At 43.1% G+C, this 19,721-nt stretch overlaps 1 protein-coding gene across 5 annotated transcripts in view; it reads right to left on the bottom strand.

The window, feature by feature from the left end:
- odad2 (outer dynein arm docking complex subunit 2) overlaps positions 1-11,776 on the bottom strand; it is an 80,882-nt gene extending 69,106 nt beyond the window's left edge. For 2 of the 5 annotated variants that reach the window (XM_017482649.3, XM_047159442.2), the window contains exons 1-6: positions 11,650-11,775; positions 4,398-4,641; positions 3,108-3,265; positions 2,580-2,727; positions 2,320-2,420; positions 80-219 (exon numbers count right to left, since the gene is read on the bottom strand). In XM_017482649.3, coding sequence (XP_017338138.1) covers positions 80-219; positions 2,320-2,420; positions 2,580-2,727; positions 3,108-3,265; positions 4,398-4,641; positions 11,650-11,668 — 810 coding nt within the window. In that variant the 5' untranslated portion in view covers positions 11,669-11,775. Of the gene's footprint in view, positions 1-79; positions 220-2,319; positions 2,421-2,579; positions 2,728-3,107; positions 3,266-4,397; positions 4,642-5,631; positions 5,813-11,402; positions 11,623-11,649 lie in introns of those variants that run through there. The other 3 variants (XM_047159441.2, XM_047159440.2, XM_047159439.2) reach the window with 3 other exon arrangements.
- Positions 11,777-19,721: the final 7,945 nt, after the last annotated feature.

The following is a 19,721-nucleotide window of genomic DNA, read 5'->3' as shown; positions in this document are numbered from 1 at the left end:
TAACCAAGTAATATACTGTTTAGACGCTCAGACACACACCCTGTTCTGGCTTTAAACGTAGACCGACTGTACTCCTCACCGCATTGAGGAAGACTCCGTCAGTGCTGCACGTCACGCAGAGCGGCGCTCCCGCGTCGCACGTCTCGATGACGAGGTACGCGATCTCTCCGTGCACCTGCCTCCACGGAGGTGAGCGGCAGCCGTTGCTGAACTCGTAATCTGCGGAGAGAGCAGGAAAAACACAAGATCAGGAGCGTCTCCTCACCTCCATAATCTCCGACGTTTATCCTGTACCACTGACACGACGGACACGGTAGAGAGCCTCGAAACGTGCACTCGCACACGTTCTGCTTCAATGGTGTATTCACCATGTATCGCCTCGAATATAGAAAAACCCCGTACACGTTTAAAACTACAGCACTGCGTTATGGCGGCGTGTGGAGCGGAATTACATCGTTATGCCACGCTGTGATTTACAAACCATAACGCAAGAGCGATATTTTCCCTTCGCGTAAATCAAAGATGGAGAGGTTCTGCCGCCGCTGCAGCTCCCCCAGTTTAGGCCCTGGCTATAAGCTAGCAATGGTGCGTTTGAGCTGCCTCATATACTTTACGGTATAAAGACAGTCCCTCCAGGATTCCAGGATTTCGCCATCGCGGAAGTTTAACGCAAAACCAAGCGAGGATTTTCCACAGATTCGGGCGGGGACGCGTCACGTGACGTCACCACAGCGCGCGTTCAATCAAAGCCCTCTTCGAGTCACGTACAGCTGAAAGGTCTCCTTTACCAACAAACTTCGCTGCAGGAGACCGTGCAAAATGATTTCGTGCGAATTTGCGATTTATGTCAGATCGGATCGTTTTCCTCAATGAATAAATGACCAGGTAGAATATTTGTGTCTCAGTTGTTTAATTGGGTTCTCTTTATCTCCTTTTAGGACTCGTGTGAAAATCTGATGATGGTTTAGGTCATGTTTATGCAGAAAGGTAGACGATTCTAAAGCGTTCACAAACTTTCAAGCACCACTGTACATCAACTAGGTTTATCAGAGAGACAGAGAGAGAGAGAGAGAGAGAGAGAGAGAGAGAGAGACACACAGAGAGAGAGAGAGACAGAGAGAGAGAGAGAGAGAGAGAGAGAGAGACAGAGAGAGAGAGAGAGAGACAGAGCTAGAGAGAGACAGAGAGAGCGAGAGAGAGAGAGAGACAGAGAGACACAGAGAGAGAGAGAGAGAGAGAGAGAGAGAGAGACAGAGAGACACAGAGAGAGAGAGAGAAAGAGAGAGAGAGACAGAGAGAGACAGAGAGACAGAGAGAGAGAGAGAGAGAGAGAGAGAGAGGGAGAGACAGAGAGAGACAGAGACACAGAGAGAGAGACAGAGCAAGAGAGAGACAGAGAGAGAGAAAGAGAGAGAGAGAGAGAGAGTGAGAGGGAGAGACAGAGACACAGAGAGACAGAGAGAGAGAAAGACAGAGACACAGAGAGAGACAGAGCGAGAGAGACAGAGAGACACATAGAGAGAGACAGAGAGAGACAGAGAGAGACACAGAGAGAGAGAGAGAGAGACGGAGAGAGAGACACAGAGAGACAGACAGAGAGAGAGACAGAGAGAGACAGAGACAGACAGAGAGAGAGAGAGAGAGACAGAGAAAGAGAGACCGAGACAGACAGAGAGCGAGAGAGAGAGAACATAGATGTGATTTATTGGCTTGACAAACTGCCATGTGATGGTTAGTGCTGCGCTGCTCAGCAGGTAAGAGGTGTGTGTGTTCGGTTAAGCATCCATCATGGGAGGCTGAAAATAGGGAAAATGCAGGGGATGGGGAAATGGGGCAGAGGGCAGCGGATCCCTGCTGCGGAGCTGCCATGGAGTGTGACCGATGTCTCAGTGTGGAGCTGCCACACACGGACCCCAAAATAAATCACTGCTGGCTCCACGCCAACGTTATTTGCATAGAAGCTTCCAATTTGTCCCCGGTGTTCAGGGACACACTTGAGTTTGAAAGGAGTGTGTGTGTGTGTGTGTGTGTAGTTCCCCTGATGAATCTCTTTATAAAACCCAAACATGATGCTTTGAAGATGCGTTTTAAAAGTAAAGGACTTCCGGTGTTTTCCGCTACTGCTGGAGCGATGAGGAGACAGAGAAGTGTGAGAGGAACATGTGTCCAGAGCAGGCGATTTGAAATCGTGTGAGTGACAGGAAGGAAGAGATGGACTGGAGGAGAATGAGAAGAGGGAGAGAGAGAGAGAGAGAGAGAGAGAGAGAGAGAGAGAGAGAGAGAGAGAGAGAGACAGAGAGAGAGGAGGATAATGCGGACCTGATGTGTAGCGCACAGATTTCAGGCGTCTCTTCTCTTCGCACAAATCCTGCAGCAAACTGACTTCATGTTTAACAGCGGCAGGGCTCAGCCTGATGTCCCTGAACGTGTACACACACACACACACACACACACACACACACACACACACACACACACACACACACACACACAGATCATTCAGCAAGACTAAAAGCAGGTGCATAGTTCAGAGAAGTTCCTGTGTTTGTGGATGCATCTCAGAGGCTTTCAGGTCGTACTGTGAGAATTGCTGGACGGAGCTGTTGAGTAGCTGTGTGTCTAACTGCTGCAGGATGACCTGGAGTCGGATTTTGGGCTCGGATGATTCCTGTCCTTCGTCTGTGGCGAGGTTCGGCCCGAGGATTTTCCCCACAGGGTCCCTGTTAGCTGCCCAAACACATACAACTGGATTTATGGAGCGCGTTAAAAAATACTGATGTACATGTTATGATAAATACCTAAGGTATGCATTCGAATAAAAAGAGCAGTGGGCCTAACATAGAACCTTGAGGAACCCCATAGATGGAAGGGAATTGCCAACATTAGGTGCAGAATTAAGACACTGAGAGATAATCAACGAGAAGGAGGTGTTTACTTAACATTTCTTGAAGGACACTTTAAAGCATTTACAACATAAGCGCTACCAGGAACGAACACGTTGCATGGACGTTCCACAACATTAAACGCTTTGGGAAGTATCTATAGATGTAGATATGGAAGATCAGAATGAAAATCCCTGAAAGCAGGGTATGTCAATGCCTTCGTACCTTGTAGACAAGCCAGCACCTCCTTGAGTTTTCGGTCATCGGCGAGCTGAAGAAGCTTGGAGAGTTGGCTGAAGCTGCGCACGGAGATGTCAGGAGGAGTCAAGTGGAGGAGGGGACGTCCATCAGTGTCGGTTTCCTGGGACTCCACCGAAGAGTCACTGACGAACAAGAACGAAAATACGAATAAACCCGGCATACGATTGTCGGCCTTCAAGACACGAGCTTGGTAATACTTGGAGTAAAGTAGTAGCAACGTCAGTAAAAGGTACGTTCATACTACGTACTATGAAGTCGCCGATAGGCGTTCCGACTAACTGGTTGCCGTAGTAATATTTATCAGCGGGTGGCACAATTGCATTCCAGATCACATATCACGTGCCCATTGGCACCAAGTCGCTCCAAATTTGCATAAAGATCAACTTTTCTCAACTTCGCCGCGTCGCTGGACACGCCCACATCTAGTCGCCAACGATCACTGTCGCTCATGCCGCCAGCTCTCGTTGAATATCAAAAGATGTTTCATTTATGAAGTATGTATTTTAACGCGCAGGGTTCTCTACCCGGATGCTGGAGAAACGCCCCCTGCACTGCACTGCACATTTTAGTGTCTTCGTTTCTCTAAAAACACACTTGATTCAGCTAATTGGCTAATTCGCAGCACTTCCAGAGGTGACGTGGGTGAGTTAGAGCACTCAAATGGATTGAAAGGATTCAATATTGTACTGATCGCCCAACATCTAAACTAACAAAGTCTGCATCAAAGAGGTCTCTAAAGGTCTGAAGAAAAGAAGCACGTTAGTTTGTTTATTTTCTATTTCAATCGTGCACTACATTCTGCAGTGGGGGAATTTCGCCGGAACACCAGGGTTATACCCCGACTCTTTCACTATTAGTGTCCTGGGATTTTTAATCACCACAGAGAGTCAGGACCTCGGTTTAACATCTCATCTGAAAGACGGTGCCGTTTTCACAGAATAGTGTTCCCGTTACTATACCGGGGCATTAGGACCCACACAGATCGCAGGGTGAGCGCCCCCTGATGGCCTCACTAATACCAGTTCCAATAGCAACCTTAGTTTTCCACAGGAGGTCTCCCATCCGGGTACGGGTCAGGTTCAACCCTGCTTAGCTTCAGAAGGAAACCAGTTGAGAACTGCAGGGAGATATGTCTCTGGCAGCACCAAATGAACGAGTCATCACTGCGCATCGCAATACTTTTCGAGCTGTCTATCTAGCCGGACTCCGGGCGTCCGGGTGTCCGGGCGTCCGGGCGTCCGGGCGTCGACCTACCTCACGCTGTACTCGGAGTGGAAATCAGAAGGTTGCAGAGTGGTCCTCCACTGCAGAGGCTGGGGAAATGGCAGCGTGGCATCATGCGGGTGCTCGGTGCTGAACTGCTCCACGAAGCGCACGATGCGTTTCAGTAAAGCTTCGTTCAGTGGTGTATCCTCCAGCTCGGAGGCCCCAGAGCGGTCAGGTCTGCTCCATTGAAGTGCCCGTGTTAGAGCCACACCCATTGTCGCAGTACAGCACTCTGTCGTAAAGATAAAACCTTTAAGAAAAGATTCACTCTGAACAAATCTAACTAAAGCCAGCGATGCAGCGGCGCTTTAATCTTATCGCTGCATCGCATTCTCCGCCACTAATCCCACGCCGGATTTATCGATCATACAATGTCACTGCAAAACGACACAAAAAACTCTTACGTTTGTAAGTGCTGACACACACACACACACACGATATAGCAATAATAATGGCCCTCTGTGACATCAGCAGAGCTCACATCCTCTAACTTTATACAAGGAATAACGAAAATACAGCACATTAGCACCTGACTCACTGAACACACCGCAGTCACTTCACTACAAATATATTTCATGTGTTTCAGGGTGGACTTCTCCTTTAATTCGATTTAAAGTCGCCCCATCCTGCAACTTCTACACTATAACTGGGTCATTAATTTATTGAAATGCATTGCATGGATAATAACAGGGTGCTGGATATTCGTTCAAGTCACTTTTAGAGATGATTCAACGATAAATAAACTAGTTTCCTATTGTACACAGTGAATATGTCTCATTTGATCCACAAACTTCTGCTTCTCCAAGAATAATCAAGCTGTTTAAAAAAAAAAAAAAATGGTACGGTCCGTTGTAGGGGGGAGGTTTTGGAAAGTGTCATTTACAATCGTCTACATTTAAAGAAGTACATCTTAATAACTAGTCTTAAATGTGTACAATAAGAGTCTTTTTTAAAACTCAAGCTTTCTCTTTGCTTTCTTTGTAGGGGTTATACGTTAATTAATTAATTAGGGAAATCAGACCCCCCCCCCAAACAAACCCAATTAAATTCGCGCTTCCTGCTTACATACTGTAGGTAATTAACGCATAAATTAATGCGCGACGCCATTGTACACTCGCTAATCAACTGGAATCGTTATCAAGACACTTTTTAATCACCGTTTAGCAAATAAAAATGTCTATATATATATATATATATTTTTTTTTACTCTTTAATGACTTACCCAGATTAAAAATAAGCGTTTTAAATGCAGCAAAACTTCACAAACTTGCTCTTTCCGCTAGCTTCAGCCGCTCGAGCGGTCTTGGTAACTAAGGTGAAGAGTCCACGCGCACCGGAGTTGCTAGGACACGGGCAAACCACCTACAGCCCAAAGGGTCAAAAAGGTTCCGTTTGAAAAGCGCTACAGAATTAAATCCTGCCCTCAGTAATGAACGGGTTTTTTCCTATACAAGTTGAGATACGTTTCATTATTCCACAGTAAAAAATAAATATTATAAACAAATATATAGTAAATACGTCATATTTAACTTATAATGTATGTGGATAGTATAATGTAAGTACAACGGAACAGAATACATTACTATTTTTATTTATATAATATAACCTAATGTAATGTTAACAATAATAACATTGAATAGGATGTGGATAATAAACAAATCAAATATTTTATTTAATAAAATACTACAATTGTTTGATTATTTAAATTTTAAAAAAGGATTTTTATTATTATTATTATTATTATTATTATTATTATTATTATTATTATTATTATTATATTTATCCATCCAGTTTCTATACCACTTATCCTTCAGGGTCGCGGGGAACCTGGAGGCACAAGGCGGGGTACACACTGGACGGGGTTCCAATCCATCCATCGCAGGGCAGAAGCATATACACACACACATTTCATACACTACGGACACTTTGGACATGCAAATCAACCTACCGTGCATGTGTTTGGACTGCGGGAGGAAACCGGAGTACCCGGGGGAAACCCCCGCAGCACGGGGAGAACACGCAAACATGCGAACGTGAGGCGCTCCTGTACAAAAACAATCTTATGGGTACTACCTGTATATTTGTGTAAATGTATATTTATATGCACGCTTCATGGACACGGTTGTACCTTCAATCACAACATATTCGCAAATCAAATCTAAAACTTCCTCAGCTGCATAAATGAAAGCCTTTCTGGGGTTGCGTTCCCACAGAACCGCACGTTCGAGAGCCTCGATATAAACTTCCTCTCACTGCGCTGTATGGTTTGCTAAACAGAAAAAAACTCCACGCTCAGCCAGAGGCTGGTTACATTTCCAAAAACAAGTGAATTTAGTTCAGGACATATAGCAAACGTAGCACAATCAGAGAGCCCAGTGTGCTCTGGAGAAGCCGTGCGGTCGAGAAACGCTCCGAGACGGATCTGAGGAAGAGGAACGGTGAGCGAGATTGAAATTTAATTTTACATTTAATTGGTGAAAGTTTCTCGTTTCAGCGCACAGGGCTTTCTTCATTAGGGCAGGAAGTGAAATCAGTTGTTTTGATCATTATATGACTGCTGTGAAGAGAAAATATTTGCGCAGGACCCTGAGAGCACTTAGCAAAAGAAGTCAGTGACGCATTATTTCATCGGTGGGGGGGGGGGGGGGGTTATATTCACTTCATCAAAACTGTCCAACAAGATGAAATACAGGTACCAGTAAATCCATCCCAGATAAACGTAGTCCTAGACAAGGCCGTGTAATTAGAGGGAAAGAGCTGTTTTTCCCCTTTCAGATAGAGGAAGAATGAAAATAAGCAGTAGTATAAGGCTTTGATCTGGTCTTCAGCATTTCTGCACTTGGTTTCCTGAGTCATACTGCTCGATTTCAGACCCCAAAGCCACAACGGTGGTTAATGCAGGCGTACAACTAATGATGCAAATGTTCACCGAACAGCATGTCTGTGTGTGTGTGTGTGTGTGTGTGTGTGTGTGTGTGTGTGTGTGTGTGTGTGTGTGTGTGTGTGCCCAGACTATGAGTGTGATTTACACTCATAGTCCAGACATGTTTTCATTCGACTTCGCAAAACCCCACTCTTTTATCCCCGGCTGAGCGAGCGCTGTGTAAATCAGTCCTGTTGATCTTATTGTATGGCAGCTTTCTGGCCCGAGCCGAGCTGTTTGGAAAGATGGCGGCGTGGAAAAGAGCGCCAGCAAAAGATACCGTCAAAGCCAATAAAACGACTGACTGATGCCGAGGCTGGAGCTCGTCACTCTTCACCCGCCATTCAGCAATTTACAGACAAACGCTCGCTTTTCTTTCCATCCAACGTGCCGTGCATGTAAAGAGGACCGGTCTGGCGTGTTACCCGTAGCAATGCACAACACAAAACCTGTGTGTATATACAGCTGAGTGCGACGGATTACACACCTTCATAAGAAGATGTCGTTTGTCTAGCAAGTTGACAACGGGTTGGTTTTCCTGGTCATTATGGGAAGTCACAAATATAATCAGTGGAGAAACAAACAAGAATGCATCTCCCTGTTGTCTTCAGTTGTTTCCCTTTTGGAAATATTTCTACTTCTTGATGTATCTGTTATTATTCTGCCAGATGTTATTCACTGCCTTGTTCGATGACACACCAAGGCCGATTTTATATACAAATTGCAAACCGACAATTCGAAAGCCATGGGGGTGCAAACTTTTGCACTCATCTGTATATACGGTAGTAGTATACAGGTGCAATATCGCGGGAAAAGTTCATTTTTCCCCCCGTAATTTCATTCAAAACGTGGAACGTTCGTATATTTTAAATTCGTTACGCATAAAGTGAAATATTTCAAGCCTTTGTTTTGTTTTAATCTCGATGATTACGACTTACAGCTCACGGACATCTAAAATCCGGTATCTCAAAATATTAGAATGAAGAATTTATAAAGCAGAGATGTCGACCTGAGAAGACTCTGATCAGGGAATTAACTCCAAACACCTGCGAAGGTTTCCCGAGTCTTTAATCTCTCAGTGTGGTTCGGCACACAAGCACAATCACGGGGAAGATGGAAGTAAACGTTGCGTTTCATTTGGAAATCAAGGTCCCGGAGTCTGGAGGAAGAGTGAAGAGGAACAGAATCCCAGCTGCTTGAAGTCCAGAGTGAAGTTTCCACAGTCGGTGATGATTTGGGTTGCCATGTCATCTGGTGTTGGTCCAGTGTGTTTTCTCGAGTTCAGAGTCGATGCAGCGTCTACCAGGAGATTTTAGAGCGCTTCATGCTTCCATCTGCTGACGAGCTTTATGGAGACGCTGATTTCCTTCTCCAGCAGGACTCTGCACCTGCCCACGGTGCCAAAACTTCTAGTAATTGGTTTACTGACCGTGGTGTTACTGTGCTCGATCGCCCAGCCGACTCGCCTGACCCGAACCCCATAGAGAATCTACGAGAGACACCAGACCCGACGACACAGACGAGCTGAAGACCGCTATCAAAGCGACCTGGACCTCCAGAACACCTCAGCAGTGCCTCAGGCGGATCGCCTCCACGCCACGCCGCACCGATGCAGTAATTCCTGCAAGAGGATTAAAACCCCGACCTGAGAAGCACCTGTAGCTTGTAGCATTACACCACTACGACCAACCTGGAACGTGGACACAAATGATTTAGGTCATGCTGCTTTAGGTCCTTCATAATGCACCTTGAAGAAGTTTTAAATAAGAGTCTCAATGCTTGACCAGGCTAATGGTGAAGCCTAATGACAAAAATTTGTAGTCTTAAAGATGCACTGACGATTGAGAGTGTGATGTATGTGATGCTTCACAGTCCGGACGTCCGGACAGAAAGAAAGAATTAAGAAGTGAGGTGAAAATAAAAAGCAGGGGACCTGCAGGTTTAAGCTCCGAGATCTAGTACATGAGAGTTTCCTCCAAGCATAAAAACAAGCATGCTGCGGTCAGAAGCACCTGCTCTCCTACTCTTCTCCCTCCTCCATCACCGCCTCCCACTCACACTCAACTCAAACAAACGAAGCGTCTGGATTCGGCCGAGGCCCGACCGCTGATTTACTACGCGCCCACTCTGCGTTAAAGCACGGAGGCCGTGATTGCGTCCGCCCGCAGTCGTCTCCAAACAGCCCATTAATGAGGAAGTGAACCAGAGGAGCATGTGGGGACTGATCATGAGGGGAACGGAGGAGTGCCTGAAGCAGAACCGATGACGATCGATCGTAAGGAACACCTGCGAGGCTCGTCACACACTCGTAAAACGCAGAAACCGAGCGTGTGCGAGAGATAGGGCAGATGAGGAATGTTTAACACAGACGGAGACACGAGGTCCTGGACATGTCTGTCTTTAATAGGGGACTCGCAGCTGCAGAGGTCTGCATGTTCCTCCATGTTCCTCCACACACAGAGCTTTTAAAAGACACACTTATGAGACAGGCAGCGGAAGATTTACTCGGCTATGAACAAGATAGTCGAAGACCTCATGATCTCTTTCAGCTGTCTCATGTGTGTCTTCTAATCAGGGGTTAAAATGGGATTTCCAGAGATGGAGAAATGTCTTCGTGATGTATGTTTAAGGTGAAAACACGACCACGTTCTCAACATTAAAACGTAAATGTGATCAGAAGAAACGTTCAATATTGGGGAACATATAAAGGTTGGACATGTCACCAAGGATCAAAACAACACAACAAATCCGGTATGCTCAGAAGTTCTGTGGAGTATAATGTTTGAAGGCGCTCTTTGGTGGGGAAAAAATCTGAATCCAAAAAAAGGTCATCCAAGGCACACGTTCAATTATTAAAAAGCCTTTATTTAATAGCTATTTCATAGTAGAAATATGAAAATAAAAGGTTCGCAGCCCATTAGGTCCATTTATTTTAATAGTTCCACTATGAAATTTCCATTTCAATAAAGCTTTTTAATCATTTCAATTGGAAGTGTGCCTCGGATTACCTGTTTTCAATGTCGCCAGTAATATTTGGTCGCTTAGAAGACCGCGTAAGATTTATGAAACCGTTTCTTCATAGCGAGACAGAGAAGAACAATCAGTGAGCAAAATATTGAAAAAAAAAAGTGTCTCTGGTTTTCGGAAAAAATGAGTCGTTTGGGAGCTGAAAGAGTCGACTCGTGTTGGTGAGTCGAGTCAAATGATATGACTCACTGATCCCTTTCCTTTCTTCCCCGTTTTAATAAAGACACAGCTGGTTTATCTACTCATTCTAGAGAACCCTTTATGTAAAACCTACAAATATATAAAAGCTTTCATAAAATTTCCCCCATTTTCAGCATGAACAGTGATTAAATCCCACCTGATTTATGCTTTAGATTACATAATAATAATAATAATAATAATAATTAGCCCAAATGTTAGCCACAGTAGCGTACTAGAAAAAGAATAATACTCTAATTGTAGCTAACGTGCAAGGCAAACTTGGCTAATTATATAATATTTTTTAATTATATAATAAATATCAATGCTAACGAGCTTGATAGCTACTGGTTTCTACAGAATAATAATAATAATAATAATAATAATAATAATAATAATAATAATCTTCATGTTATTCAGCTTGCTAGTAACGCTAGACTAACTCGAGGTAACGTCTAAGCTTCTAGTCTAAATGGTATAATAACTAGCTTATACTTAGCTAGCTTGATAGCAATCATGGCTACTGGATACACATATAATGATTAGCTTAATGCCATTTAGTTTGCTAGCAACCCTGGTGTCTGGCTTTTATACACAAAAAAACCCTGAATGCTAGTTTTGTAGAAAACATGCATGCATGATATACTACTCAGCTTAGCATTAGGTGCAAGCAGGTGCACAAATGCTTTGATTGCTAAAGGGTAAGTGGAGAGGTAGCATTAGCTATGCTAACTACTGAGATGGCAACAGGCAGCTGGCTAGTGTAGCTAATGTTGCTAATCAATAATGTGCCAATTCTGTCACAAATAAACGTATAGTACAGTAGTATAATACATGTAACCCAAAGAAACCGGAGAAAACACCACCTCAAACATCTGAAAAGGCATCTGCAACCCTGAAATCAAAATGGCCGCCCACCGTCAACATCACTTCAGTACTTTAAAGGAGTTTGTAACAGTCGTATTTACGTTAGATTAATCAAACAAACACACCAGTTGGTTAAATCTATAAACGCTGTATAACGCAGTGTACCGTTTTTGAGATAATTAATACATCACAACCTCACGAGTGCTAACGTTAGCTGGCTAGCTTGTGGCTAACAAACACACACACCCTTTATGAAGGCGTCCATGTTTTTTGTCCTTCAAATGCACAGAGCTTGAATAGAACGCGGCAATACTTTATAGCAGGAAGTTGTGTGGCACACATTACTGTGGTTTTAAAGCATTATGGGATGGATTTCATGGCTGGGACGTACAGAAAAGTTCACTTCCGCATGTATTATTATTATTATTATTATTATTATTATTATTATTATTATTATTATTATCTCTTCTGTCAATTCCTGAAACTTGCAGTAGACTAGCTTCGACTCCTTCTGCAATAACAGGTTATAAAACAGTTCAAAAGTTGACTTTGACTGAAATATAGAGCTTACTTCATATCGTGCACTTGTTGCATTATAAATACAGTGACTCTTATTTTATAGATATCTTTTTTTTAAACTCAAAAGTGGGCAGTTTTTATTGATTTAAAGAGAAGTAGAGAAGTGAGCTGTTGATTCTGGGATTTAGTCAGCGACAACTAGATAAAATACGAGCTCTGGACCGGCACCAGAATCTGTATTTTTTTTCTTTTTTCCCCTCATTTTTTTTTTTTTTTTTTTTTAATTTAAAAATAACAGCCATAACTTTCATATCCATGTGCACCTAACATAAACACGAGTGCCCAAACCCAGAGGCAGCGTTTCAGAAGCGATCATCCAAAGCTAAACACAAATCACTGGGCCGGGTGTTCGCGATGGAGCCGCACTATAAACCAGAGGCAATAAAGTCAATTATTTCTGTACTAAACTTTCTCTCTGCGCTGTGAAAACAACATCAGATACGACTGAAAATGTTTGCTCTGTAACAATGAGCGTTGCTGCTCGGGCCGCTCGTAGACGCAGAACCTGCAATTGTGGCTTTCGCGTTAGTGTGTGTGTGTGTGTTTCAAGTCGCTCAGTGCCTATGCTTTCTTTGGAGCAGAAGCCCGTCAAATACAGATGTTTAAAAAAGAGATTTATGAAACTCTGGATTTATTGAAAGCCCAATAACGGTTCTTCGGGACGACGTGTATTTGAGAGAGCCGTTCTGTTTTTGTTTGTTTTTGTTGGCGTCTTCGTTCTTCATTCAAAAGCGACCAAATATAGAAACAAGCGGATCCTTTTGGGCCACGAATCAAATCGTGCGTTGATGGAAGTTCTGTCATGACGTTTTAATATTTCTAGCCATTTTTCAAATCTAAAATGCCATCAATGCCATGTCAGTTGGTTACTTTCTTCCTGCTGCGACGTATACAGTGGACGGAATGAATATCAAAAAAAAAAAAAAAAAAGTGTTCACTTTCTTTTTTTTAAACAAACACCAGCTAATTTTGACAAAGACTTGTATAATGTAATGTAACAGCATAATAAAATAAATACAGCACTCACTGTAAATAAAAAATAATAATAATTAAAAAAAACTCGTGCCTACGATTTTTGTTTTCTTTTTTGAACGATGCATTTTTACATTTTCGGACAGGAATTTTAATCCGATACAAACGGAGCTGATCTTGAACCTCAAATCGTGGATTAAATCATGACGTAAAGATTGAATCCAGAGCTTCTCAAATTAGGGTTAATTTGTTAATCTCCTTCTTTCTTTTATTCAATAAATCCGTACAAAATTTCACACATTTTTTTTCCCCGTGATTGTTGCGGCCAAAGATTTACTTTGCGGCTGCTTTTTTTTTTTTTTTTGCATAAATCTACAGCTTGAGGGCGCACGGTGGCTTCGTGGTTAGCACGTTCGCCTCACACCTCCAGGGTCGGGGGTTCGATTCCCACCGTGGCCCTGTGTGTGTGGAGTTTGCATGTTCTCCCCGTGCTGCAGGGGTTTCCTCCGGGTACTCCGGTTTCCTCCCCCATGGAGATTTCTCTCTCCATCAACCCCAGCTAGCTCCCCGACAACACGGAGTTACTCAGGCTCAATGGAACAACAACAAACACAAGACAGTTTGAAATCTGAGAAAATTTTAATCATATACATTTTATTTCGAGGGTTGCTCGTTTAAGAAGTTTGGGATTCCCTGGCTTGATGTTTCTAGTCATGTTTCAAAGTCTTGAACAAATGGTCATCGACCCTGTTCCTGGAGATCTACCTTCCTGAAGACTTTAGGTCCAATCATAATCATGCCCACCTGACCATCTAATCATTAGAAGCCTTAAGAAGATCTCGATCAACTAGCACAGGTGCGTGAGGTTCTGGTTGGAGAGAGTCGGTGACCACTGCTCTAAAATGTCATCAGAGTTAGTTTTTTTTTTCCCTCGTGCTGCTATACGGTAGACAAAATAAATTCAAAAATGACCCTGGCTAACTTAGACTTGTATTATGAGCCGTAATAGTGTATTACAGCACTGACTATGGATAAAAATTTAACAACACAATAAAAAAATAAAAGAAAGAAAGATATATAAAAATGATGACAACATCAGTTCTCTTGGATCCGGCCATTATTTAATGCCCCCCTTCTTGCGGATGTGGATACGTGCATGCACTTCTCATCTCTAATTGTCTATGGCCTTAATCCAGTCTACATATGGCTGTTTTCCCACGTGGCCAGTCTTACACCCACACGCTCTGCCCTCCTGCTGATAGCCATTACTTCTTAGATTTCAAAGCCGCTCGACATGTTTGAGCTAAAACACAGATCTGAGCTCGCACTGGGTCTCGCTCTCTCTAATTATTATTATGAAAGTGCGGCCTGGGGAGAACCGAGGAGCTGGTCCGGGTTTGGCAAGGTTTGCGGTAGGAACGTATCAGGAGCTTTTCAGTACAGTTTGACTTTCGGTTTATTATTTCTGCGGGCACATCACAGGTTCGCTCTTTCTCTGCCTTACTCGTCCATTCACAGATGTGTAGAACCGAGTTTATCTGGCCATCATGTGCTGTAGAGGTGGTTTTCCAGACTCGGGTTAAGAACCCTATTATGATATTTTAGTAAAGCCTAAGATCACTCTCGATATACAGTAAGACTGTAAAACCTGCTCGTATGGTAGGAGCTTCGGACTCCGTGGATATAGAAAGTACTCAGACCTCTTCACTTCGTTACATCACATCCTCAGTCGATCAACCTGCGAAACCACTCCGTAACCAAAACATATAAACACCCCCCTTTTATTTTTTAATTGAGAACGGTTGAGCCCAAGTGCGCCTCGCCTCCATTGGTCCTCCTTGAGATGTCTCGACAACCCGATCACCTGAGGTGAAGATGGCATGAGGTTACAGGAAATATCTGGAGATCTCTTTCACAGGATTGTGTTTCAACGTCACAAAGGGAAATATTTCTGCGAGAACACGTTCCGAAGACGTGACGGGTTCCATCATCCTTAAGCCGACTTTACACCGTACACTTTTTGGCCTGACTTTGCTGGACTTTTTTCCCAAAAACAAACGCACATCACAAAAGAATTCTTCGGCTGCGAGTTGAGATCAGATAATGATTTAACATGCAGTGGAAGCTTAGTGGGTAAGACGTTGGACTACTGATCGGAAGGTCGCGAGTTCAAATCGCAGCACTGCCGAGCTGCTAGGCTCTGAACCCTCAACCGCTCAGTCGGAGGCTATAAACGAGATAAACGTAAGTCGTTCTGGATATGCGCGTCTGCCGAATGCCATAAACGTAATGGAAATCTCTTTATCATCTCAAGCTCGCGTTGAAGAATGTTTTCCGGACGATCCCGGATTGTAAGCAGAACACAGGCTGGTAATTTTCCTTAATCGCAGGTCTAGAGGATCTTCGTCGTATAATCTGACGTGGAGAATCTGATCAGTTTCATCTTTTACGGTGCGATACGTGATCGATCTTAAAAGGCCGCCGACGTCACGCACGGTGTAAAACCAGGTTGAAGTGGAAGTTCAGAACAACAGAGAGTCTATCTGGATCTGGAGGCAGCGTCATGCTCTTGGAATTGATCTGCTAGGGGAAGTTTGGGGATGTTTATCGCAAGCAGGAACTGGGCGGGTTTTTAGGATTCGAGGCATGTATAAATGGATCAGTGTACAGAAAGTTCCTGAGGAAAAAAAAAAAAACCGCTTAGGATCTGTACTTTAAACGCTACCTCAGATTGAGGTGAGGTTCAAATCGAACACAAAACTCTAAAACACGGACGAGACAACTTGGCGAAACGAAAACCGTGACAGCGCATTCATGATGATGATTAGTGAAAAGGACAGATATGTAGAACATGATATAAAAAAAAAAAGCAATGGGTTAAGCTGTTGTCTAAGTCACTGAGAAAACTGGGGGTGATGAGATACTGAGATACTGAGGGCGGAGCTTCAGGAATCATTTACGTGTCGGACCCACCTAACCATTCGAGACCTAATCGAACCGAATGCACCTTTAGAACAATCGCAAACGTATTAACGAGGAATTACTACAGTCATGCAGTGGAGACGTTTGTGTGAACGCTGGTCTCAACGTCCCAGAATGCACCGCGGCTGTACGTCGCAGAGTCACGGCAGAGACTTGGCTCGGCTAGTTCGCGATGGACGAGATGCCGAGCGTGACGACGACGACGACGTCGGCGGTGGTATTAGCGTGAAGCTGTTTGAGCAGAGTGCACCGGTGATGAGCAGGTGAGAGAGCTCGCCAGCTTTAGAAAGCACTAAAGCGCCGCTGCATCGCTCTCTTTAAACAGAGATCGACACAGGGCTAAATCACGACCGCCGGCACGGCATTGTGGGTAACGTAGGGAGCGGTTAACCGAAGTGAAAACGCACCAACACGTCGATAATAGGAGACGTTTAAGCGGAGAAATCGATTCAGAATTTCATTAGGAAGTAAATCTCAGACGCGGAAGCAGAACGCAGCGAGAGAGCAATGCGTGTGTGTGTGTGAGATTTGATGGAGGGTCTGTTAACAACGATTTAGTGCTGGGGCACAATGGAAAAGCACTTTAGCGTTACCCGAGACGGTCCTGGAGTTCTCCGACATTACAAACACCGGTACTCGGAGTAACGGCGGCTCTCTGATCAAAGCGGCTCCTCAGACTACTCACTCCACAGCTCCTTAACCTACAGCTCATAATAACAAACCTGAAGCGGGGCTTGGCAGAACGGCTGCTAGCATGTTTCAGTGCTAATAACAACCCTGTCTGCTCTTATTACAGTTTATCGACCTAATCTCCAGGTCATTTTATTCTAAAAATCACTTTCGGTCGTGTTCAGCTGGTCGAGGTGCTTTAGATCGGCACTTACTGACTGGACAACATCATTAAATTAGCACCGAAGGCTCATTTCAGTAAGGAATAAAACGCTCTCTGTTGTGCCGTTATAGGAAAATAATCAGTGACAGGATGCCATGAGTGTTTCCTCTCATTATACAGTTTTTTATTAGCACTTTCTCCAGCAAATAAAATGTTTTATTTAATAAAGAAAGTCGTACCTGTTCTCACTTGCGTTAGTGCAGCTAACAGCTATAAAACTTTATTTTAAAAACAGACTCACATCTGAGGTAAATGTTAATGCTCGTGATAGTTTTGCTACATTTTTAATGCCGCTTTGCCTTTACATGGTCTGTATTTTTAAAAAAAAACAAAAACTTTGTAGCTACATGCTAGCTAGCGAGATGATTAGCCAAGACATGATCGCTTGCTTGAATGTCTAATATTTTTTTAATTGTATCCAGTCTGTTAAACAATAGCACCATTAGTTCACCACTGAATGACTGTGAATCAGAAATTTGTTGAGTTGCTAAGCAACAAGGAATCATGGACGCTAGTCTTGGTGTTTAGCTAGCCAGTGAGTAGCCGTTTGTAAAGGTGATGGAACAACAACAACGGAAACAAGATGACGAGCTGAACATTTCTCTCAGATTTGTTGGTATCGCTTTAAGAACAGACGGTGTATTGTGCGTAACGCTAATTACGCCGTGATTTCACCGCGTGCAGCACGTTTAGCATCAAGCGCTAACCCCGTCTGTGGATTCTGGTGTAGAAAACCGTCAAACGTCGTGTCAGAGCTCATTAACTCGCTCAGAAAAGTTGCCGGTTCGAGTCTCGTAAACGTGCCGAACTCACAACAAGTGTGTTTTCTTTTGCGTGATCGTGCTACGGGAGCAGCGGAGGTGCGAGGTCTCTGAATCGTGACGCGGCTAATTTGCGCGAGTCGTGGGTTTTGTCAAATTAATGAAAAAGAAAACAAAAAAAGGTGAAAAAGTGTTTATATCAGAGTGTTCGCTTTGTGGGAACGCTCGCCGGTCGCAGACGGTGTGTCATTATTTCCTCCGTCGTGTTAAAATCTTGAGGATACACAGTCGCGGCTAGCTAACGGTGTAGCGTGTGTGTGTGCGTGTCGCCTCGGTGAGCCTGACTGTGGATGCTAGTCATGTGCTAAATCATTTTGTGGCTCATATATTTGCATTTTAAAAAACATATTGAGAGGAAGATCTACTTTCCAGACACGTATAAAATCAAAAGAAAAACATTATGAAGGAGGAAATTCACTTATCGCTAACAGCTAACATCAGAAGCCCTCGACATCGGAACCGTTAAATAAGCTAACTTTCCTAAAGGGTGACGAAGTGGGGGTTAAAATAAACACACACACACACACACACACACACACACACACAAACATAGAGAGAGACACTCCCACTGGGTAAAAGAAACATGAGGCTTTAATATCATAAAGCTCTGTTTGCACGCTTGACCTTCCTGGTCATGTGTGGCAGCCCTCGTCTCATCCGTGTTAGCCGTGTGTGTGTGTGTGTGTGTGTGTGTGTGGGTGGGTGTGTGTGTGTGGACCTGTTCTGGCTAGGTAATTAGCATTGCTGATTCCGAGAGCTAAAGGGCTCCTCTGAGAGCAGTGAAGGAAAGTTTAAGAAAACAGGACACGTTCAGACGTTAGCGATCGGTTAGCAGGACACTCTCAAGGCGCATTCAAATCACTCTACGATCACTGACGATGTGTTCTCTACATGTCTCCGGCGATTTCTCCGCCATCACACCACGCTCCTTCTGGCTTTAACTCCATATTCATCATCACGCTGCAAATATTAACACGCTACAATGAGACCATTAATCAGCTCTTCTCACACGGTGTGTGTTTCCAGAGAGGTCCGTGAACCGGGCTTTACCTGCCCACATCCACGTCATCAACCCCTCCTCATTGTGTGTGTTTTGTTGAATGCGCACACACACACACACACACACACTATACATACACACACACATATATACGTGTGTGTGTATTATATATATACATATATATATATATATATACACACACACACACACACATATATATATATATATATATATATACATATACACACACATATATACATATATACACACACACACATATATACATATATACACACACACACATATATACATATACATATATATATATATATATATATATATATATATATATATATATATATATATATATATATACAAACACACACACACACATATATATATATATATATATATATATATAATATATTTGTGTTTTTAGAAAAATATAAGAAATTCATTCACAATGCTACTTTTTCTTTAGTTTATTTTTAAATGAAAAGAAATGAACTCAATATTTTCTTTAAGAGTTAAATAAGTGTGTGTGTTTTCATGCTTCTCTCTGTTCAGGGTTTATATTTTGAGTGTTTTATTTTAACGGAGGCGAAATTAAAAACGGTTTAAAAGGTTATAATGGTATAAAATCTCAGGTTCTTGACCGTACGCACTTTTTTTGTGGGGATGAAACAATTCATCATGATGATGGATGAAAAACTTAACACACTCACGGTGCTTTCATTTTTGCAATAAACCTTTCGTTATACTTTCGCTTCGCATTGAACATTGAACTTGCTATGGTTCCCCTTTATATATTTGATCAATCTGAACTTCGGTTTTGTAAAAACGATAGTGAAACGTGATGAAAGAGTGGCCTTGCAAAATAATTACAGCACGACAAAAAAAAAAAAAACCTGAACTTTGTGCTACTTTTCTTAATCATCACACTAGCTTAATCATTTCGTCTCTCTTTTCTGTTTCTATTCTATTTATTTCTCTTTTTCCCGGTCATATGAGAAAAACAGTACGAGCGTGCGTTAGAGAACGTGTCCCGCGTCATTTTTCTTCTGTTCTCTTT

This window comes from Ictalurus punctatus, chromosome 13 (assembly GCF_001660625.3).
Source record: "Ictalurus punctatus breed USDA103 chromosome 13, Coco_2.0, whole genome shotgun sequence".
In the NCBI taxonomy this organism is placed as follows: Eukaryota; Metazoa; Chordata; class Actinopteri; order Siluriformes; family Ictaluridae; genus Ictalurus; species Ictalurus punctatus.
Note: the sequence above shows the minus strand (reverse complement) of the source record. Positions and strands in the feature narration are given on the sequence as shown.